We start from the raw sequence: 24,657 nt of genomic DNA on the forward strand, positions 1-24,657 counted from the left end.
AGGCTCCATGCACTGGGAGCCCGATGTGGGATTCGATCCCGGGTCTCCAGGATGGAGCCCTGGGCCAAAGGCAGGTGCTAAACTGCTGCGCCACCCAGGGATCCCTTTTTGTTTGTTTTTTACATAATTCCTCATCTGACTGGTGGCTTTCATTTGCAAGATAATTAACTATGGTTAGGTTATTTGGTCTACTTATGGAAAAAAGGAAAATAAATGAAACTGTTCTAGGTGTGGAAGTTAGCCTTCATTTTCTTCAACCTTCTTATTTTACAGAAGATTGAAGGGGAGGGTCTGGTGGACAAATTTTACTTTATTACTTGAAAACATATCAGTTCAGTTAAAATGTTACATAATATATAAAATGTATATTATTCTCTGTAGTTTGGTAATATTAATATCAAATAACGAGAAACACGAGTCTCCTTTTGTTCTCCAAGGTTACTCCTCAAAAAACAATTTCTTTTAGCTGCTTTAACTTTGTATTTTTAACACATATGTATATTCATTTATTTGTTGATTTATTAATTTTACATTGACTCTTGGACAATGTGAAGGTTAGGGATGCTGCCTGCTTCCACCACCTGCTCATCAGTCAAAAATCCCAGTATAACTTTTGACTCCCCCAAAGTAGCCTGCTGTTAACTAGAAGCCTTACTGATTACAGTTAACACATATTTTGTGTATTATATACTGTATTCTTTTTTTAAAGATTTTTTATTTCTTTATTCATAAGACAGAGAGAGAGAGGCAGAGACATAGGCAGAGGGAGAAGCAGGCTCCCTGCAAGGAGCCCAATGTGGGACTCGATCCCAGGACCCCGGGATCACAACTTGAGCTGAAGGCAGACACTCAACCACTGAGCCACCCAGGTGCCCCTGTATACTGTATTCCTACAATGAAGTAAGCTAGAGAAAATAAAATCTTACTAAGAAAATTATACTAAGAAAATACAGTACTGTACAATATATATATAAAGTCCATGTGTAAGTGGACCACACAGTTCAAACCTATGTTGTTAAAAGGTCAACTCTGCCTTGTTTTCTTATATATCCTGCCTTACCTGCCCAGATCATGATCTTTGTAGTCTCACCTTTAAGGTTCAAATCTTGGCTACTCAAAGCACTATAACCTTGGGCCAATTACTTAACCTCTTTAAGCCATTGCTTTCTCATTGTAAAGTAAGGATAGTACGATACAGGACTTTACTTAACAGAATTATCATGAGGATGAAATGTATGGAAGGCACCTAATTCTAGCTAAATCAGTAATTAGTATTTACATTTTATGGCATGAATATATTGCTCACTACTGAGTCAGGTGGTGTAATTTCTATAACTTTAAAAATTTTTAATGGTGTTGCCTAATTTTTATTTTTTTATTTTTCTTTGTATCTTTGTTAAGTCTTTGCCTATCCTGTGGTGATTTTTTAAAATTTACTTTTCAGCTATATTCTTTGTATGGTCAGACACATCAGTAATTATTTGTTCTTTTATTTTGTTTCTTGAAGATGTTCTTCTTAGAGCCCTTCTCCTGTTTCCATCTGTAGTGTTTGTTCGCTAGGCCTGATGCAGAGCTGTCGTACAGAGACTTTTCTTCAACACTTTGCAATGTTAGATCCTTTATTTCTTGAATTTTAAATCTTACTCTGGTTTTTGGTTTACTCTCTTATTTTAGTGGGACGTGTTCTCTTGTAAGTTTGTAAGAAAAGATGCTTAATGGTAAAATTCACTCAAATTTTGTTGTTTTTTCTGTATACCTGCTAAGATTTCTGTCATTTTCATTGAGTTCAAGGTAATTTTGATTTACTTCCTGGAACATAGTTATAATAGCTGCTTTAAATCCTTGCATGATAACTATAATCTGAGTCATCTTGGAATTGGCATCTCTTGATTGCCTTTTCCCCAGATAATGTTTTCTATTTTCTATTTTTTATTTCCAGTAATTTTGGATTTTATCTTGGATCTTCAGAGTTTTGCTGTGGTCCTCCGGAGAATATAGATGTTTTTTTATAGAGACAGTCAGCTCAACTTTAGGTTTTTTAAGTGTTGTTTCACACTCTGTGTGCAGTAGTTTAAATAAAATTTTAATTCCTTAGGCCTTTACTAATCTATTTTGGGTCAATCTTACACATGCGTGGTTTCAGAGTTAGTGATTTCTCCTAACTTTCTGGCTGGTTGGGCTCCATTTCATGTTTCCCTTGGCTAGAAGTAGGAGGATTTCAATTGGGGTTTTTGTAGCTCAAGCTGTGGTGTTTTTCACAACTGTGGTTTTGCCTCAGAATCAAGTTGCAAAAAGAAAGGTGGGGAGTGGGGGAAATTTCTGTAGGTTGCTTCCTCAAGTTTTAACTTACCTCTACATCCCTAAATTTTTTTTTTTTTTTTTGTAAATGTTCAGATTGCTCAGACGTTGGGTTGTTTTGTATGTTTTCTCAAGTTTATAGTTGCTGTCAGTGGGAGGCTTGGCCGAGGGGGCCTGTACAGCCATGCTGGAACTAGATCCCACTGGAGATTTTTGAGAATTTTTGTTTTTATTTCCTACATGAACTTTCTTCCTAATATTTTTGTTTTGTTTTTCTTTCATGTTGGAGGTTTTCTCTAAATTTGGGTGTTCCTTCTTTGCCTGTTTGAATTTTATAAGCTGTGTTTATGTGTTTTTGACTTATTAATTGGTGGGCTTCAGTGTTGTCTTATTTTTTGGTGAACCAGCCAAGAAATCAGAAAAGTCAGTGTCTGCAATTTAGTAGGAAGTTGTGGCAGTAGTTGAGGTAAGAGATAGTGATGGCTTGGATTACAGCAGTGGCATTGAAGGGAAGTAGATGGGTGGATTGAAAGATGTGTGTACTGTATGTTTGTGTGTGTGTATGTTTGTGTGTGTGTACTCGAATCAGCATTAAAAGTACTATAAAGGACATTTTGTGGCAGAGTAGGTTACTACCTGTGATCTTTTTTGTTTTGTTTTGTGTTTTTTTTTTGGAGGCATTTTGAAATAGGAAGAGCATGAATTTGGAAACAGTACAACCTGTATTTGAATCTTGACTTTGCTTCTGTGTCCCGTACTCATCATACTCAACCATACTCAGAGGGTTATGGTAGAGACTAAAGTTGATGATCTATGTAAAGTGCCTTTGTTTTGTTTTTGTTTTTAAAAATATTTTATTTATTTATTCATGAGAGACACAGAGAGAGGCAGAGACACAGGCAAAGAGGCAGAGGGAGAAGCAGGCTCTATGCAGGGAGCCCGATGTGGAACTCGATCCGGGGACTCCAGGATCACACCCTGGGCTGAAGACAGATGCTCAATCACTGAGCCACCCAGGAATCCTGTTTTGTTTTATAAACAAACATTTATTGGGTTTTTACTATGTCTGGCATTATTCTAAGTATTTACAAAGGTTAATTTTTGTAATCTTTACAAAAACTCTGAGTAAATATTTCCTGTTTTAAATGATGGAACTGAAGCTCAGGCAGGTCACAGGTTGTTGGTAAGTGCTGGAGCCTAGACTTGAATCTAGAAAAATTGATTCAAACCCTCATTATTTAAACCCAGTATGCTTCTTATTCTTAACCAATACAGGTAATTGAGGATAGGCTTAGAACTATTTGTGCTAGTATTTTATTTCATTTCATTTATTTGTACTTTATTATTTGTCTACACAGTGCTTTTTGTTGACCTTGTTTAGAGCAAAATTAACGTATAATGAAATACTTTAAAGTCTTAATCAGTGTTTTAGTTATGCTAACTAAAGATTTCTCTTTGGGGCACCATGGGTGGCTCAGTTGGTTAAGTTGGACTTTTGATTTCCTCTTCAGTAGTGATCTCAAGGTCATGCGATCAAGCCCCATATCAAGCTCAGTGCTCAGCAGGGAGGTCTGCTTAAGATTCTTTCCCTCTTCTTTGCCCCTCCCCCTGTGGTCTCATATACTCTCTCTCTTTCAAAAAGAAAGATTTCTCTTTAAAACAAAATGCAGTTTTTCAGAAAGTAAAGCATTTAGATTACCAGCATTTCCCCCCCTCAAAAACTTTGATGAATTTGTTTTATAATGTGTGCTGAGGTTTGCTGACAATTGGAATTTGAGTATCATAGAGAAACACCTACTCAGTTTCTCTCTGGAAAGTAATTTTGCTCTGTTTTTTTTTTTCTTTCTGGAAAGTCATTTTGCTCAAGTTATAACATGTTTTTCTTATGCATCTTTGCTCCTAGTGCAAATCAATAAAGCAGTGGAATTCAAGTGTGTAAATTTTTATTCAAAAATGCCAGTAATGTCAAGTTGCATGGAAAACCTCAGTGTAATAGTGTTTCTCTATTGACCAGTATTTAGTGATCCCTATAATGTGAAGATATTATTATTTACATAGAAATAAATAGGGTGAATCAGCACAGAGGCACACGATAACTTTTTTTTGAAAGGAACAGAGAGAGATCATGTGTGTGTTTGGCTTCTGATATTATGAAGTTACTGAGATTATGTATTTAGATTTATCAGCCAGTTTTTGAGGGTTTACTTTGGCATATGACACTGATGGATGAGCCCTTCAACTTTTGTCTGCAATGGCATCTTGTCATTTGCTGTGCTTCCTGGATGAATCATTAACAGTTTATCTCAGTAACTGGTATTACTGTATTTAGTTTTGCTTGAGGATTCTGTTCATAGCTTCTCTGTGTTTACTGAGGGAAAATTGATGTCTCAGTCCTGGATCCTTGCTGGTCTTGGCTCTCTGATTACCTGTGATAAAATATGCAGACCTTTATTTCCTTTATTCCCTCTGTTGCAGCCCTAGTTTTACTGTATCATGGCCTTGCTTCAGAACTCCTACTTGTTGAAAGCTAGAAGTTCTAGGGATTGATGGGTTGGCATTTATATCCATTTCTTACACATAGTATAGTACCTAGAACCTACGAGGCACTCAGTAAAATATTGGTTGAGCAATTGAATAGAAATGAATGATTCACAGAAAAAAAAAAAAAAAAAAGCTTGAAGACCAGTCAGGATTATGCAGCTAGGAGGTGGTAGATATCTTGAATTTAGATCTTCTGGCATCAGATTATCTTCTTTTCTAATTTATTCACTTAGCAGCTACCCAATAATCTAAGGAAATGTAAAATCAGAAAGTACACCATGCTAATTTTGTAATGACAAATGAATGCTTGTAATAGTAACTTTAACACTATTACATGAGGATAGTTGCCTCATGTCCTTGCAAATGAAACTAAATCATACCAATTACACACTATCCAGCTTCAATCCAGTCTCTCTGTTAGAGGCAGTCTCCACAGTTCTTGATTCAGTTTCAGCTAAGACTCTTTCAAGTTGGCAGAGTAAAATAAGGACCCCTACAAGAGAAACAAAATGAATAGTCAGAGGTAGGAGGAAAACCAGAAGGAAATAGTTCTCCAGAGACTAAAGATAAACCAATTAGAAATACACTCAATTGTGTTGAATGTATTAAAGGTTTTCTTATAATGAGGACTAAGAAAAAAGACTTTTGGGTTCAACAATTAGGAGGTAGGTGTTCTTAGCGAGAACTCTTTGAGTGAAAGCCAGTTGGTAATGGATTGGGAGGAAATGAGAATTAAAAGTGCACAGAATAAGAATAGATCTCTCTCTCTCTCGCTCTCTCTCTTTTAGGATGTTTGGCACTGAAGGCAAGAAAGGAGAGATGGAAGTAGTTCAAAAAGCACAAGGGGAAGAAAACCCTTTATTTTTAGCTGATAGCAGTTTTTCTCTTTTTTAAGTATGGCATAAATAGAATATACATGTGGGTAGAGAGAAGGAAATTAGTGGAAAAAGGAAAGAGACAATTTAAAGTAAAAACGATCCATTGGGAGGCAGGATCTTCTTTGTACAGTTGTCTGGCATTTAGGAGCAAGGAGTTTAAGTTCGGATAGATGCCATAATGCTAAATTTAGAGATGCAGGGGAGAAAAGTTGAAGGAATTTTTGCTTGAAAACCTGTTTTCCTCTGTGAAGTAGGAAGCAGAGATTTTTGAGAACTCCAAGGTTGGAAGTGGGGAATAGGAGATTGACAGAGTTGAAACACCTGCCCTGGTGAGGACTAGTTCTGATAGCCCAGCAGGAATTAGAATAAATCTGTAGTGGCACAATTTTGTGATTTCTTTTCCTCTCTCTACCAAGAGAATAGCAGTTAGACTCATTCCAAAAGGGTAGATGTAGCAGAGGATATAGGAACTAAGAAATTGAGTGTGAATATTATGCAGATTTTTCACTTTATAATCCTGGCTACGTACAATAGAAAGTGGTTAGTGAATGGAGGACCCAAAGAATACATTTAGTGGAAATTAAGGGAGTGAGAAAGATAAAGGCTAGGAGCTTGTGACCAAGTACTAAGATGTAGAAATCTTTTTTTTGTTTTTTTAAGGTTTATTTATTCATGAGAGACACAGAGAGAGGCAGAGACATAGGCAGAGGGAGAAGCAGGTTCCTTACAGGGAGCTTGATGTGGAACTCGATCCCAGATCCTGGGATCACGCCCTGCGCTGAAGGCAGACGCTCAACCGCTGAGCCCCCCGGGCGTCCCTGGAGAAATCATTTTGTAAAGTGACTGAAGATTTAGAGGTTTTTCATGGTCTGTAGGATTTTAATACTTTATTGGAAATTGTTAGAAGCTGGATTTGTTGTAGAGTTTAAGTTAATCTGTTGGTTTTTACATAATCATTTTCTTATGTAGCATTTTGTTTTTTTTTAACTTTTATTTTAAAATATGTTAAGCTTACAGAAATGAGTGGAAAAATATTGCAAAGAATTCATGTATATCGTTTATCCAGTTTCCTCAAATATTGAACTTTTTAAATATTTGCTTTGTGATATTTTCTTTAAATGTGTGTACACATACAAATGTATACTATGTTTTTTTTTCTGAAACATTTTAAATAGCAACCATGCTGTCCCTTTACATCTAAATGTCTCTGTGTATATTTTCTGAAAACAAAGGCATTCTATTATAAACTACAGTGCAAATTATTGAAATCGATAATACTTATATAATAATGTAACCTGTAAACAAATTTCACCAATTTCCCTAAGATCTTTTATAGCAAAAAAAAAATACATTTTTACAATATCAGGATTCAATCCTTGATTAAATCTTGTGCTTAGTATTGTGTCTGTTAGTCTCTTTTAATCTGGAACTGTTCTCTAATCCTTTTAGTCTTATGATAGTGTTTTGGAAAGATTTGCATATGCAATTTTGTGCTATTCCCCACAGATATCATTTTTTTCTAATTATACCTTTCACCCATTGGCTCTAGAATTCGTTGATTATGATAGCCTGAAAAATAGTTATGGTGGTTGTGTTGTCAAATGGTGATTTCCTAATTCTGTCATTTCTTCTACATTTATTTAGGATTCTATAAGGAAACATTTTCCTTTCCTCCAATTTATTCATTTATATCAGTATGAATTAATGGAATTCTTATTTTATTCTACTAGGTATAATCTGATGCTGTTATCATTTATCATGAGGCTCAGCTCATCCCAGATTTGACCATTGGGCGCATCTTCCATCAGCTTCTATGTCCTTTGATCATGTCTGTACTTTCCTACCATATAGCATCTAGATAATGTGAAGTATCTGATTTCTAGAGTTTGGTTTGGATTGAAGAAGGTCCTGTTTACACTTACACATAGGGCTGTCATGAAAGCAAACTGACCAACACAAGAGTTATTGCCACCGTAGCTTACTACTGCTATTTTGGGTGCTTAATGAACATTTTCTCATGGAGTTGTTTGGAAAAATTTTAATAAAACAGTTGGAACATTGGTGGCACTAACATTGGTTAGTTTGCTGTGCCATCCTTACAATTAGAGTATAAGGAGTAGATAGTATTACTGTGAAAACTGAATGCCTTTGTAATTTATTTAGAAGAGTCATATAATGTGATTAACAAAGGCAAAAAAGGACACCATGAAGAAAACTCTTATAGATGGAGAAGAGACAAAGAAAAGGCTTGTAAGAGTTATTCCGACCTCTAAGATAGGTTTCATTAGAAAATCATCACACTAAAATGAATACGTGTTCATATCTATTTAGCACTATTAATTGGACTGATGGAAAATAACAAACATGATCATGTCGGTTTATGTACCTTTGTTTTCTTATAAAGAGAATGGTTATAAAAGATTGAATGGATGTACCATCTGTGGTGATTTTTTCTTTCAGTATCATTGAGAAATTTTACATTGTCAGTTTTATAACTTATAGAAAATTATTCCTTTAGTCAAAGTGGAAATCTCTTTAATGTTTCACCTTGTGTCTTTAAGAACACAAAAGAATGTTTCTTACTTTCATCTCCCAGTTCTAGAGAACTTGGGAAAAATAGAAAAGTAAAAAAGAAAAAAAAAAAGAAAAAGAAAAATCAAAGAAATAAAAAATTTGGACAACTTGGCAAGCATTCATGCTGCCCCTTTTGTCAGCTGTCATTTTGTAACATTTTTTATTTAAAAATAGAATAATTTATGAGTTAGTACACTATTTTGTTACTTCTTTAATACAATGTCATGATCATTTCTTTATGTTATTATCATGTTAGAAACACCATCCTAAATGGCTGCATAGTGTTTCGTTATATTGATGATATGTGTTTATACATTGTTTACAGTTTTCTGTTATAAACTGTGATGACATGGGCAGCCTGGGTCGCTCAGCGGTTTAGTGCCGCCTTCAGCCCAGAGCATGATCCTGGAGACCCAGGATCGAGTCCCTCATTGGGCTCCCTGAATGAAGCTTGCTTCTCCCTCTGCCTGTGTCTCTGCCTCTCTCTCTCTCTCTCTCTCTCTCTCTCTCTCTCTCTCTCTCTCATGAATAAATAAAATCTTTAAAAAAAACTGTGATGAACAGTTTTATAAAGAAATCCTGTTTTAAGTTTCTGATTAGATTCTCTGGGTGTAGTCAAAGTAAATGTGTTGTTAAAAATAGAGGCAGTATAAGTACAGAGAAAGAAGCAATCTAGGCATCCATACCTTACCAACCAGAAATAACTTAGGTTAGCATTTGGTGAGCATAATTTCATTTGTACGTATAGAAGGGAACAATGTTATAAAAACAGAATAATGTTATTTATGTTGTTTTAAAAAATGAAAACGTGAAATATGATTTTGTTTGAATTTAACACCCAGGGAAAAAAATTTAAAGAACTGCTGGATTCTAGATAAAGGTTTCTTTAACACAGAGCTATTAGATTATGTAAGACTTAAAACACTAAAACTAAGAAAAAAATGAAAACCAGTAAGAACTTGGTTGGAGTAATTTAAAAAATGGTATGTTTTAATTTTAGATCTTAGAGAGTAAATCCCTGTGGTGATAGGTGAGTGATAACTAATACTTTCTCTCATCTCATCTTTTCCCCATTTCCTGATTTTAATGTTGCGTATATTTTTACTTTTTCAGAGTGTATGTTTCTTTTCTGTTTGCCAGCAGCTATTTAGTCTCTAGCTCTGTATTCACTGTTAGTTGCATTTTTAAGAGAATTCAGTGCTAACCACCATATCTTTTCTTTTTCTTTGATTCATTTTCTGATTGCCTGGTTTTCATTATGGAGTAATTTTTTTTCAAGAAGTCATGGATGTTGTAAATACTTTATACATGGAAGACAACTTAGCTCAACTTTTTAAAAGTGTAAACATTAAAATTATAAAACATTTCAAATATAAAGAAAAGTACAGAAAATAATGTAAAAGATGGTTTTATATACACTATGGGGATAATGGAAATGGGGATAATAGCATTTTACCGTATGTGTTTCAGGTTTTGAGCAGTTTTTTCCTTTTATTTTTTTAAAGAAAGATAATCTTAAAGCCTTATATTTATGCCCTTCCCTTCTTCCTCATATGCTATCTTGAATTTGACTTATGTAATTTCTGTGAATGTTTTTACTACATAAAATAGACACTTTAGTTTTAGATTATGTGAAAATGTATTTATTACAATATTTTGCTGTTTTATACTTCCCCAGCTTGCTTTATTCACCTCGCATGTTTTAAAGATTGGTCTATGATGATCCATGGATATCTATCAATATAAAATATTGAATTGTGTTATAAATCATGGAATAGTATTCATTTTCTACTGGCAGACAGTTTTCAGTAATCTCACTATTACAAATAGTGCGGCCGTAAGCATTCTTTTACTTGTACCTTAATGCCAAGTGTGAGAGTTTTTTAGTGTTGACATCTGGAAGTAGATTTATTGCACTCTACACACCTTCAGCCCTACTCGAAATTGCCAAATTGCTTTTCAAGGTAGTTGAGTGAATTTATACTCTTTATTAGCTGCTCCAACTCCATCATTTCTAAGAGACAGTCTTTGCTCTTTTAATTGTTAGGGATATTTTCTTTTTTTCATTAATTTATATTCCTTATGTGATACTGTTTAATTTCTTTTGTCCAATAAAATTTGTTTTCCTAGAGTTTTCATTTCTACTAACTTTTGTCAAAAGATCACCCCCTTTATGGCCTGTTTTTGGTTTTGTGCCTATATTTTTTCATAGTAAACTATTTTTTGAGTAAAAATTATGTTTATGAGCATTTGTTACTGCTCTGTGTTGTAAGTCACTTATGTTTCCTTTGTCAGTGTATACAGTCTCAGGCAGTTTATCTCTGATCCTGTGATCTCAGTGATTTTAACCTTGCCAACTCATTGATTTTGTTGTGGGAGAGGATAGCTACTTGTGACTTTTGTGACTTTCTTTGTTGTTGGCTGTCTTGTCTGCTGTGGTAAGAAGGGCTGTCTCTAGGATTGTTCTAAAGACTTGAATGATGTGGGGGGTTGGAATTTATTTTCTTGTTTAGGATGTATAAATCAGTGAATTTTTGTTTTGAAAACATGTTTTAATTTAGTAAGCTTTTGGACCCAACATTTGCTTATTAAGTTATGGTGAGTGCCCATAAAGTTGGATAATTAAATAAATATTTCAGGTTTCCACTATGTATAAAGCACTGAGGAAATCATAGGAATATATGAGGATGTTTCTTGCTCTTGCAATGTTCAGTGCATCCATTCTTGACTAAAAGCTCTCTTTCCCCACTTTGGTAAAATAAAAACTCTGGGAGGCTTAGACAACAGTGTATTTTCTGTGAAGCCTACTGGAAGCTCTAAACTGAACTGTTTTAGGGGATACTAGGATGAATAAAGCATGCTTCTAAATTCAGAAGGTTATGAACTGATTGGGAAGGTAGAAACATTCCTAAATAATTAGAAGTTGCCAGGGTCCCTAAGTCCCCAGGGCATCATGAAACAGTACAAACTTGCAAGAAGTAGTTTCCTGAAAGGAAATGGTTACAATTAGAATTTACTAGATCTTGTTTTTCATTCTTGTGCCTAAATAGGTTTGCTTTTAAAAGCTCTAGTTTCAGATTCTGATTGCTGAAAGGGGCTTATTTCATGTCTGAGGACATCTATTTTGATGTTTTTACTCTATTTTAATGTCTGAGATCTCAGTTCTTTATTATGAAGCAAATTCCTTAGACAATTTTGCTTTTTAAACTTTACCAGATACCACATTTGCTGACTTATTTTGGTGCATGCAAATCAGAAAATCTATCAGCGTGTTCTTATTTAATTTGATTAAGGAAATAGGAATGAAACATTTCATTACAGGTTGCTATTATATTGTCAATGGCAATATATTATCATATTACTAATGCCTATGTTAGATAGAATAGCACACTCATATATTTCTCTCCTGTCACCCCCCCTTCCTTTTTTTTTGAGGACCATGAGATCAAGCAAGTTGTTAGTAAGTCTGTCTTAAGATCATTTTGACCTGTTGGTAAGGAGACAGAATTGTAGGGCACATTTATAATAAATACATATTAGGTAAGATCTATATAAGTTAAACAGAATTTTGAAAAAAATCTTACTATTTGTAACAACTAAAGAATTAGGTTACACGTTTGTCATTAATTAGCTATGAATACAACTAATGAGATGCCCAGTAGAACCCTTTGTACTTAAGGAGGAAATCATAGGGTCTAGTATATTTACATTGGAACTTTAGCATATAAAAAGGAATTTAACCAGAGGTTGAGTGCTTTTGAAAATAGAAATTTATAAAATCATTACCCCATCTGTTTAGTTTCTTTGTTTGTTGCTGGTCTTTGGTATGTAAATATGCTCCCTCTTTTTGTCCTTTCACTTGCTTAGGTAGTAAGTAGCTCTTACACAGACGTCAGAGTACATAGGTTATTCACTTTCAAGACTTCATTTTACACTATTTGGTGACCCATTTTGCATTTCTTTTTAATTTTAACCAATGTTGACTCCAAATACTTTGGAGTTTTTATTTTCGTAGTGTTCAAGAAGACAGGTACAACCTTTTATAAAGCTCTTACTTCAGCTGGGAAAACAGATTGCAAATGAACAATTACATAAATAATTGTTATGATAGGTACTCTGAAGAATAGTGTGCTTTAAGAGTACAACAGAGAGTCCTCATCTACTTTTGGGAGATGTGAAAGGCTTCTGTGAGAACTTGATTTTAATCTGAGATCTGAATGATGTGTAGAAGTTAGCTAGGCACAGAATGTGTGATATGGAAATAATTGAACATATATAGCTCAGAGTTCTTTTCTTGTATGTGATTATGTTTAATGTTTCAAAGAAATGAATTAATAGTAATAAATGATATAGGCCTAAAGCTCAGAAAAACAGTCTAGTCTGGCAGTATAGATTTTGTCTTGTTCTTTAATCATTCTGTTGTCTCATTAAATATCTCTCTCATTTTTTCTTAAAACAGATACATATTGTGTATTACATTCTTCTAATGTATATTATTTTGGCTGCAATTACAGGTTGTGTTATTTTTATTAGAAAATTGCATATACATAAACCTAGGGGGACTGCTGTAATGATATTATGTAATAGTTTATGTTGGAGAAAGCTTTTTATCGTAGAATACAGTGCTTACCCGTATTACCTCATTGCTTCTGAGATATACCAAACCAGAAACTAGAGGTTTCATTTTATTGCATTTTGAGTTTATTAAAAATTTCAAAGTAACTTATATTTAGGGTGAAAAATTCAAGTAGTAGAAAACGATGAAGTCTCTCTCCTCACCTGCAGCTCTTTCCTGTTTCTTGCTTATCTTTCCAAAAATTTTGATTGCACATGTGTATTACACAAATAACATCTCTCATTATTTTAAACATTCAGTTACATATATACTCTGCATGTTTTTTTCCAACTGACATGTGAACAGACAATAGCAATTTTACAATGAAACAGTCCTTATTTATTTAAAAGATAGTTTAGTTGTGCCCTCATAAAATATCTGATGATACTTAGTTTTGTTTTAATTTAGTTTTTTCTTTTTTTTTTTTTTTGATACTTAGTTTTAAACAGTTGTTTTGCAGACTTGTTCAGGTAATAGAGCATCTGGAGCTCATGGTGCTTTTTGTGGAGCACCATGAATAATGAAATAATGATATCTTTCATACTAAGAAGAAAGTATTAAATATAAAACTACAACCAGGATTCTGTACTTTCAAGAGAAGAGGCTGAAAACTAGGCATAATTTGCCAACTCACAGTTTTTTTTTATTAATACTCATTTCTTATATATTCTTTCCTAATTGTTTATATTTTTACTTTTAATATAAATATTCATTTAATACATTAAAACATTTAGTTTTTATTAATGGAAAAATGTCCAGAGACAATGAAGTTTTAGTGGAAATAACCCTAAAATTAAGATAGTCCTGTTAATTTGCTAAATAGTGTGTTTATATCATTAGGAAGACCTAGAAGTTTTATTGGTAGAAGATCTACCTTCATTTGCCAAGCAGCAGTGCTTTGTGGGAATCTACCTTCTGAGCTTTTGGTTTAGATCACTTGGGCTATCTGCAGGGATTGTTTAGCCCCTGTTATATTACCTTATCCCTAGCAGCATAGATAAGATAGCTCACTTTCCCTGTGAATGATTAAAATGGGTAGCTTGACTCTACCAGTTGATTTTATTGCAGCTCTAATCTGTTTTTTCCTCTGATTCAGGTGTTAAAGAAGGCAACATAGAATGATAGAGATGACCATAGGTTTTTGCTGGAGTCACATTATATAAGAGTTCAAAGAAGCCTTTGTCATCTATTAATATCATACAAAGGGCAAAAATCCCATTATATGTAGGATGATCATTCAGTTTTCTTGAGAATGAAAGGGGTGGAGAAAATGCTAAATTGAGTGGAACCCTGAAATAATAGGTATAAACTAGGACTGTCCTGGGAAAAACAGCTGTAAGGCCATCCTAGTTATAGCAGCCCTGCCAGAGATTCATTCAAAATCTGCCTGAAGCTATTTGTTGCCCTACAGAAAAGCTAGTGTTCTCATAATTTAAAAGATCTAATTAAAATTTTAACAGTCTTTTATAGAGTTTAAAGTTATCTCCTTACAACTACAAACTCTTCTTCCCAGTTTTGTCTTCTGTTATTAAATGTAGTCAGAATATGGTAGTATCCAAAATACATTATCTCTTTGCATACCTTTTTTTTCTTTTTGACAACTTTTTTTTTCAGATATTCACTGAACAACACTCTAGTTCATCCATACATTCTCATTTTGATATGTTTAGAAAACAGCTTCTCAAAAAGCAATGCTCACAGTTATTAATCTTTTATCTTAAGATAGAATGAAGTGCTACAGCAAAGGAGAGCTGCCAATTAAAGGAAAAGAAACAATAGTTTACACATGGGAAGGCTGGACTTTCAGCTAGTGTTAATCATAATGCTTATGGTTGTCTTATTTCAAAAATAATACATATACATCAAATAAGGACTAACTACAAATATGCTTAAGACATCCCTCTTGTCATTCTTTTATCCTTCAGGCTAAACAACTGTGGCTTTATATGCAACCTTTCATCATCCTGGTCACTATATTCAAGACATATTTTAGTTTTCATTTGCTGTTGCCTGTGTTTTTTCCAGGAGGCTCAAAAATAGGACAAGCTAGGAGTATCACTTTTGAGGTGATGTGTAGACAGTAGACAGAGCCTAGTTCATTATTGTTTTTTTTTTCCTAGTTCATTATTGTATATATGGAGTTCTCATCCCACTAATCTCTGACCCCCCCCCCTTTTTTGGCTGCTTATTATAATCCTTAAAGAATATAAAATAGAACCACTGGACAACATGATTAAGGAAAATTTCCATAAATGGCATTAATTTGATGAGCATGTAATTTGATTTGAACTCTTGAATGAATTTAGTTAAAAGGCAAAGTAGGCTAATTTATAGAGACACCAAACATATCAAAATTAACAAGTTGAATTTTGGAAGTTCTCTGCCACAGTGGGTAGAGATTACTGATTGAGTTATTGGATTTTACTGTTGATACATGGGACATGTTCACTGTATATTATAATTTTGTAAAAATAAAAAAAAGTGTGAGGTAGGGCAGTTGAAATAATTTAGGGTATGTTTTACAAGTTTTAAAGCTTTACTTCTGAGATCATATGTAAAAGTATCTGTAGTTACTTTTTTTTTTGTCTGTTTTTAAAGATTTTATTTATTTATTTGAGAGAGAAAGCATGAGTGGAGGCAGGGGCAGAGGGATAAGTTGACTCCCCGCTGAGCAGGGAGCCCAACTTGGGGTTCAATCCTGAGACTCAGATCGTGAGCTGAAGGCAGATGCTTAACTGACTGAGCCACCCAGGCACCCATGAATACATTTGGATAGGTTTTAAGATAAGTTGGTCATTCTGGGAAGCACATTTATGTATTTGATATGGTAAGGAGTGTTTCTTGTGAGGAACCAGAGGAGAGCTATTTTGTCATATAGGATCTTTTTCTTTAGTACACTTCATCCACATTTGCAGCATTAAGAATAGAGATAGGACAGTGGTTTTCCTTTTTTTTGACACCATCACTGTTAATTGTTTAGTTGATAATGGTAAGTTTATACTATATACTTAATATAAGTATATTTACTTTTATTTGCTTTAACTTGCTCATCTAATATTTTTGCTCTTCAAAGTATGATCAAAGATGGAACTCTCCTGGGTACCTTGTAATAGGAAACATAGAAGATGCTTGGTGATGCAAGACAGAGTGTTGCTAGTCAGGAGGGTGGTCATGTGATGCCTGCTTAGAAAACCGCTGCAAGTAAATACAAAGCTCATAGAAAATTCACTTTTTGATTATTTGACCTTAAATTCAGTATCTGTGAGTAAATGTCATTACCTAAACCTTGGTGTTAGGGGAAAAGAAAAAAACAAACTTGTCTTATTAACTTGAGGAATGATTTTAAGTATGTTTATGGCAGTTCTGTTACAATAGAATTTATGAACTCAGAGAAGTATCGTGCTAGTGTGATCACTTACCAAGACACATACAAACAGTAGTGAAGTAAATTTTACTTTGCATATATATATATTTTTTGAGGCAAGGGAATAACTATTTATTGAACTGATAGCACCAAATTATTTCAGGCCACAAAATAAAGTATATTAAATTAGAGGGGAAGGAGGAAACTAGTATTTATTAAATACCTTCTGTGTGTTAGGTGTTAATGTTAGATGCTTTTCAAATGTTATTTTACAATTCTATGAGGGTTTTGGCTGCATTTTGAACTTAGACTTGGAGACACCAAGGAACTGAAAAGAGGTTTATCAAAGCTCCTAAAAGGGGGAACAAGAATTTGCATGCTCTTTTTTTTTTTTTCTCACTACATCACAAAACTCAGATTTGTGTGTGTACAGATTTGCTCTGCGATAAAATTTATTTTGGGGATTATTTTTAACATTGAATTTCTTTAAAGTGCAAGAATAAATTAAGGTATGAAAATTGAATAATGTCGAAGACCTGTAGTTTCTCTTCAAACCAAGATTCTAGCGGATTTAAAAGTATCTTAAAAAAATCTAGTAAGAATCTTTTCTGAATATATTTAAGGTGAATTATAGTACCTCCTAAAGTTTTTTAAAAAAGATTTTATTTATTTAGTAGAGAGAGAAAAATCCTGAGGGGGGGGAAGCGGAGGGAGAGGGAGAAGCAGATTTCCCACTGAGCAGGGAGCCCTATGTGATGCAGGGCTGGGCTCATTCCCAAGACCCTGAGATTATGACCTGAACCAAAGGCAGTTGTCTATTTAACAGACTGAGTACCAAGGCACGCCTTTTCGATGAGTCACTTTTTTAGAGTATTGATGCTTTTGGTTGACCTATAGTTAGTTTGCCTACATGTTGTTATTATCATCTCCTAACAAATGAGCATTTAAAAGATTACTTATAAATGAAGTAATAAGTCCATAGCCCTACTGCGTAGGTTTGATTCCTGGCCTTACCCTTCCTAGCTGCTGTGATGTCTGGCAAGTTACTTTAGATGTCTACATTTTCAAGGTTGTATTCACCCCCACCCTTTTAATCTGTCAAATGGGATAACATTCTCTATTTCATAGATTTGTTGTGAGGATTAAATGAGTTAAATGATTGCAGATCCAAAATATTATCTTGCACTTACTGAGCTTTCAATAAATATGTTGTGTTGAAGAACATCTTCCAGGATTTTACGTTGGATTGATTGATCTTGCTTTATAAGTAATTCTTTTGGTACTTGAGAAAAACATCAGAGTATTCTACATTTTTGGAATGTTTATTATTTCATTTTATTAATTCAGGTTACATTTTCAATTATGCTAGATACTGGTGTAATAGAAATGGTATTGTGGTTTTATTATTAGGTGCTTTACTTTTCATCATAGTACACAGTGATTAATACGTGGTAGACAATATTTATGGTAGGATTGAATGAATTTGAATCTATTTGTAGTCATGATTTTTTTCTTTATGCTTTCTTAATTTGAACTTCATTTTTACTGTAAAGAAACAACCAGCATTTAAATTCTTCATGACTACTTAAGTCTCTTACAAATTTTGTTCATCTTTTTAAATGGTTTTACTTTGTTTTTAGCTAAAAAATGATTTTTTCCCTGAAATAATCTTTAAAAGTTCTCTTAAAATTTAAAAAAATAGAGACGCCTGGGTGGCTCAGCAGTTGGGCATCTACCTTCAGCTCAGGGTGTGATCCTGGAGTCCCAGGATCGAGTCCCTGCATGGAGCCTGCTTCTCCCTCTGCCTATGTCTGCCTCTCTCTCTCTCTGTCTCTCATGAATAAGTAAACATCTTTAAAAAAATTTTTTAAAAATAATAATCAGAATGACTTTAATACTTCTTTTCCTTTGTTCTCTTAGCTTCACAATGAAGAGGATAATTCAGAGTCATCGGCTGTAGAACAATCATCAACTTCAAACCCAACACCGCAGATCATTCAGACCACTCCTTCAGCATCGGTACTTGAAACGGAGTCTTCTCCTCCACCTTATAGTAGTATTACTGTGGAAGTACCTACAACTTCAGGTATTGTTTTTAGTACCAAACATTTAGTAATACTTTTAGTAGTTCAGGCTTTTTTTTTTTTTTTTTTTAAACTAGTGTGGTTTTGTTTAATTATAGAGTTTGTTAAAGAGGCTTCCTGGTTTTATATATATATATATTTTTTAAGAAAGGTTTTCTGAAGGACAGTTTGTAAAATACTCATAAATTACTTGTCTCTTATTTTTGCTTTCAAAAAAATTACAAGTATAAACTTTATTATGCTTACTAGGATCTATTTCTAAAGGAGTAGCATATTCCTTTTGGAAGAAATAAATAAATTGTATATGCACAAAATTCATTTATGTGTATATATATATATATAGACACATGCACATATAGATACATACATGTATATATACACACACATACATATTTGTGTTTGTGTATATCTACTTATATAGTTATAAAACAAGGTGTTATTGATGCTGAATGTGAGCAGGAATGTGGTATGTATGAACAGAGGTGAAGGGTGCACATAATTTAATCATATACACGGTAATAATTCCTGGACATGAAGCAGTGGTTCCTGCATCCTACTATTCATTGTATCTCTTCAGGTCATTCTGGTGAACTACCCTCATCTATTTCTCTGGCCACAATTTATATTTTCCCAGTAATGCTAAATTTATTATTAATATATATATTATATTTATATAAATTAATTATATATATTAATTATTAATATATATTATATATTATAATATATATTATATATAATATATATTATATTTATATAAATTAATTATTAATATATATATATTTATATTTATATAAATATAAAAATATATTTATATTTACTTCCAGTAGAATTAACATACAGTGGTATACTAGTTTCAGGTTTACAATATAGTGATTTAACAATTCTGTATTTTACTCAGTGCTCATGATAAGTGTACTCTTCATCCCACTCATATTTCGCTTATCCCTCTACTCACATCCCCTCTGCTAACCATCTCTTTGTTCTCTGTGGTTAGTAGTTTTTTTTGTTATGTGTCTGTATTTTCTTTCCTTTGTTTTGCTTCTTAAATTCCACATATGAGTGAAATTCTGGTATTTGTTTTTCTTTGACAGACTTATATCACTTAGCATTATATAGTCTAGCTCCATCCATGTTGTTGCAAATGGCAAGATTTCATTCTTCTTTAAAAGGCTGAATAATAATCCATTGTGTGCATGTGTATATATCATTATCCATTCATCTATCAGTGGGCACTAGGTCGGCTTCCATAATTTGGCTATTGTAAATAGTGCTATAGTAAATACAGGGGTGTATATATGCTTTTGAATTAGTGTTTTCTGTTCTTTGGGTAAATACCCAGTAGTGTGATTACTGGATCATAGGGTAGTTCTCTATTTTTAATTTTTTAAACCTCTATAATGTTTTCCACCGTTGGCTGCACCGTTTTGCATTCCCACCAGCAGTACATGACTGTTCCTTTTTCTCCACATCCTCACCAACACATGTTTCTTGAAGTTAATCATTATATAATTAAGAAACATTTAAAATATGTTTTTATGTACTATTATAAATAACCTCTAAATATTTTATACATTCATTATGAAGCATTCTTTAAATCTGTTATAAAAAATTTTAATATTAAAAAACCCTTCACTAGAATATTTCATCTTTTTTTATTTTTTATTTATTTTTTATTATTTCATCTTTCTTACCTGTTATTCTGTAATTAGTATCATTATTTGTCTTAAACTCTTGCCAGCTTTCTCTGATTACCATTTCTTCTTCTATAGATTTTATCTAGACCACATGGATTGTGTAGAACGACCAAACCATTTACTTTTTTCATTTACAATTTTATTTAGTTACTGAAAATCATCTTTATGAAGGTTTTCTCACTAATAAATTAATAAATGATTACTCCTTTTATTTGTATATAATGTTTATTTAGATCAATATGTTTGTTTAGTGCCAAGTTTGATGGACAGTTTTTATATTGATCTATAGCAGTTTTATTTATTTTATAATTTAATAGTTGGATTGGTGCTTGCTAAAATTTATTATGGGCTGAATTTTCTTCTTATTATTCTGTAAGTTTCCAGAATATAGTTCAGTGAATTTGCTATCCTAAATTAAAAAAACAAAAAAACAAAACCTATTTGATGGTAGTCTTAAAGAAAGAAAATCAGTTGTTTTGCTGATGTTTGTGTATGTTTTTGAATGATGGAGGATGGTAAGATTAAAATTGTAATTTTTTTGTTGTTGGCCACCATTGCCACTGCTGTTTAACAAGCTAAATGGAGTAGAACCATTTATTGTTATTACTTCTCGTGGATTTTGGGGTGGGGGAGGCTCAATTATGCAGTATTCTCCCAAGATCTCATGTGATTATTGTCTTGTGGTGACCTGGTTCAAGTCACCTTGATTCCTTCCTTATTAACATATTGGCAGCTGATGTAGGCTTTAGCCAGGGCCTCAGCTGGGACTGTTGGCCAGAACACCTGTATGTGGCCTGTCATTTTGGCCTGTGCTTCCTCCCTGAATGGAGGCTGGGTTTCAAGAACAAGCATTCTGAAAGCCAGATAGAAATTCTATCACTGGAATGCCTGGGTGGCTCAGCAATTGAGCATTTGCCTTCGACTCAGCGCTGATCCCCAGGGTTCTGGAATCGAATCCTGCATTGGGCTCCCTGCGAGGACCCTGCTTCTCCTTCTGCCTGTGTCTCTGCCTCTCTGTGTCTCTCATGAAAAAATACAATCTTAAAAGAAAAAAAAACAAAAGAAGCTCTGTCACCTGTTATGACATTGCCTCAAAAGTTACACAGTGTCATATCTGCCACATTTGGTTTGTTAGAAGTGAGTCGCCAGGTTTAGTCTTTATTCAAGAATTAGTCTCTACCTCTTGATGAGAAGAGTTTTAAAGAATAGAGTGAGTTTCAGCACCGTCACAACTGTCTCCTGCCTCTTCCCCTATCACCAGACCTTTTCCTTTGTCACTCTTCTTCGTTTCAGTAAATGGCTCCAGTAGGCCAAAAACCTTGAAGTCATCTTTTTTGGGACCTTATCACAAAATTAAATGTTTTTTTTCTCCTGTACTTTTCAATATAATGAAATATGTTATTAATAGATTTATTTTTTAAGCCAATTTTTGTACTCTTAGAATAAATTATCACCATGTCCTCGTCTCTTCTGGATATAGATTTGTTAATATTTTTTTAGAAATTTTAGTTTCATTAGTGGGATCTTTATGTACTATCCTTATGGTTTTAGGATTAATATTATGGAAGCAACATAGAATGAATTGAGAAACTTCTCATTTTTCTATGCTCTAGAATAGTTTTGATAATAGAGCATGGCATTTTTAAAGGTAGGTAATTTTCAGTTGTAAGACAAGTGGAGCCTGCTACCTGGCTGTTCAATTATTCTTATAATGTGTGTGACTACTAGTCTCAAAATTTTATTTTTACAACTGTACTAAAAGACCATTCGTGACTGTTACTGAGCACAAGAGTTAAGTTCTAGAAGTTTGCATCTCTTTAATGAAAACAATTGATACTATTTTTCTTCAGCCTTTTAGTGTTGTATTTTAAGCATTGACAGTACCGATTTTCTGTGGAGGTTATGTTCTTCAGTCAGTTACTTTCCACCTGGGCTTACAGATCTGAGCGGCATCAGTAATAATAGTTGACATTTGTATAATGCTTTTACAGCTTACAGAGTCCTCTTGAATACTTTTAAATTCTGTCATACAGCAAGTAATAGCCTTTCTGGGTCAGTTTTATGGATGAAAATGTAGAGCTTCATAAAGTGCTTAAGTGACTTGCTTGAGGTCACACAACTTAAGGAGCTGGGACTGGAGCTCCTCAAACATTAAATTTTCTGGTTGAGAACTGCTACCTTAAAGGGTAGACAGAAAATAAGTAAAATTAACCAGTGAAAATTAAAGCAGTAGCAAATAGTGCTCTTTCCCAACTTTCATCTGTTACTGGTTAGGATATTTTTGTCTATCGTGGGAGTTTAAACTTTGAAAACTTACATATCTGTTGTTAATATAAAAGATCTCTCTTCTTGGATAATGTATGTCATTGTTCCAGTTTTTAAATTTCTACTTTTAATGTTAGTGCCTTAAAATTCATTGCTTTCACTTAAATTTTCCTTCTAGTCTTCAGAACTGAAGAAATCTATTTACTTGACTATGTGTGGTGTTTTTACATCTGAATAAGTATTTTCTTTTTCTTTTTTTTTTTGAATAAGTATTTTCTAAGAATTTATGACTCTTGTGCCTTTTTGGTGGATAACATTCCGTAGTACACTGCCGTTAGCACTTCCTGTCATTGGATTAAAAATTGCCCAGCTTTAGATCTTTAGCTCTTATTGATAGCATTAGCAAAACTTATTTTAAAGTCAATATACATTAAAATATAATAGGTAAAGTATTGCTAGAAAGAAATGTGTTCTCATGTTGGAAATGCAAAAAGTTCTGATGGAGAAAATGTACAAATACTGTAGTTACAATGAGGAAATCACAGAAATTATAGCGTGGACTACTATGAGAACCTACTTGTTTTTCATGGCAGTGATTCTAGCATAAATCTAATCCGTTTATTGACCTATATGTATCATTTTACTTGTACTGCTTAAGATGGTGATAGGTGATGCAGGTGTTTTGTTTCTTTTTAATTAGCAGTCTGGACTTTTGTGTTATGTTTCTAGAGCTCATATTTTAAAGAGTTTAAAAATTGGGGAGGGAGAAATTACCCATTAAAAAAAAGTCTGAAAAAACTAGGTTGATGCGGGGGTGGGGGGAGTAAAAAAGAGCTAAGAATTGTCATGTTTTTGTTTGTTTATTTTTGTTTTTTTAAGCAATGAGAGATGCTGAGTTTGCCGAAGAGATTCAGGCAGTTGCTAAAACTGCCTGTAGAAAAATGAACCTCACATATTATCAGAGCAGATAGGGGGTATCAGGAAATCCCTGGGTTTTGCTACTTACTGATTGTGCAATACTGTGCAAATTACTTTTCTGAAACTCAGAGTTGCTAGGATTAATGTATATGAAAGTGATGTATTAAATGGTTAAGTGTTATTCCTGATATTTCTATTTCTTTGGCTGTGAGAGTATGAGCATGTAAATTCAATTCTTTGAGCATAGCAATAGGCACAGAAGATTCTTGTTATGCAGTGAATTTCTCAACCTCCATTGTACATAGACTTTAAGAATTTCATTCTTGATATTTTTATTTTGTATATCAGTCTTTAGATAATATTTGTCAGTTTTTTCCCTTTATAATAAATATGAGGCTAAACTAATAAATGTAGTGATTTATATGTTGCATAGACTTATTAGGATTACAAAAAGCAGTAATAGTCTTTAGTGGTCTTTTGTAAATTATTAAATTATGTTTTTGGCTATAAAAATTTAATTAAATAGTTTGTTTAATGGTTATCCTTTTTTAATCCCTGTCTTCAGATTCAGAAGTTTACAGTGAGTTTTATCCTGTGCCACCTCCCTACAGTGTTGCTACCTCCCTTCCTACATACGATGAAGCTGAGAAGGCCAAAGCTGCTGCCATGGCAGCTGCAGCAGCAGAGACAGCTCAGAGGGTAAGGCAGTCTGATTCGTCCCTTTTCAGAATATAACTTTTGGTAATTCTCAGTACATTCAGTAATGTCAAAAATAGTTCTCTGAGTTTGAGTGTGTTTGTGTGAATAGATTGTTTTTTAGTGTCTTCTCTATCACTAATTATGTGTGTCATTTTTGATGAAGTGGCACTCTCCTATCTATTCCTTGACCTCTTCATTTCTGTTTTTGTTTCTTTTTATTTCTATTTTTACTGATCTTTCTGTGTCCCCCATCTTAATTTCTGGGCATCCTAGTCCTTACCTTTACCAGTATGTTTCTTGTGCTCACTTTTGCCACCCATCCTCTGACTTTTTCATTTTAGGTACCCCACCCACATCGACCTCTTCTCTGTTGATGTCCTTATATTCTTCCTCATATAATTTAGATTCTGTGATCCATAACTATAATCATAAATTATTTTTTTTTTTTCGGGATGCCCGGGTGGCTCAGTGGTTGAGTGCCTGCCTTCAGCCCAAGGTGTGATCCTTGAGTCCTGGGATCGAGTTCCACATCGGGCTCCCTGCATGGAGCCTGTCTCCCTCTGCATGTGTCTCTGCCTCTCTCTCTCCGTGTGTCTCTCATGAGTAAATAAATAAAATCTTTAAAAAAAATTATTTTTTCCCTATTCACTCATATATATTAGCAGAGCAAGTCTAGTGACTCCATGATTGAACTCAGTATAGGTTAAAAAGCACAGAGAAATAAGTT

The 24,657-nt window shown here is 33.7% G+C and overlaps 1 protein-coding gene across 1 annotated transcript in view; it reads left to right on the forward strand.

The window, feature by feature from the left end:
* Positions 1 to 24,657, forward strand: part of NDFIP2 (Nedd4 family interacting protein 2) — a 64,479-nt gene that overhangs the window by 12,963 nt on the left and 26,859 nt on the right. Inside the window, exons 2-3 of the mRNA XM_055335875.1 lie at positions 18,191 to 18,356; positions 23,797 to 23,930. Of these exons, the coding sequence (XP_055191850.1) occupies positions 18,191 to 18,356; positions 23,797 to 23,930 (300 nt within the window). The remainder of the gene's footprint in view (positions 1 to 18,190; positions 18,357 to 23,796; positions 23,931 to 24,657) is intronic.

Source organism: Nyctereutes procyonoides, unplaced genomic scaffold (assembly GCF_905146905.1).
Source record: "Nyctereutes procyonoides isolate TBG_1078 unplaced genomic scaffold, NYPRO_anot_genome, whole genome shotgun sequence".
Lineage (NCBI taxonomy): Eukaryota > Metazoa > Chordata > Mammalia > Carnivora > Canidae > Nyctereutes > Nyctereutes procyonoides.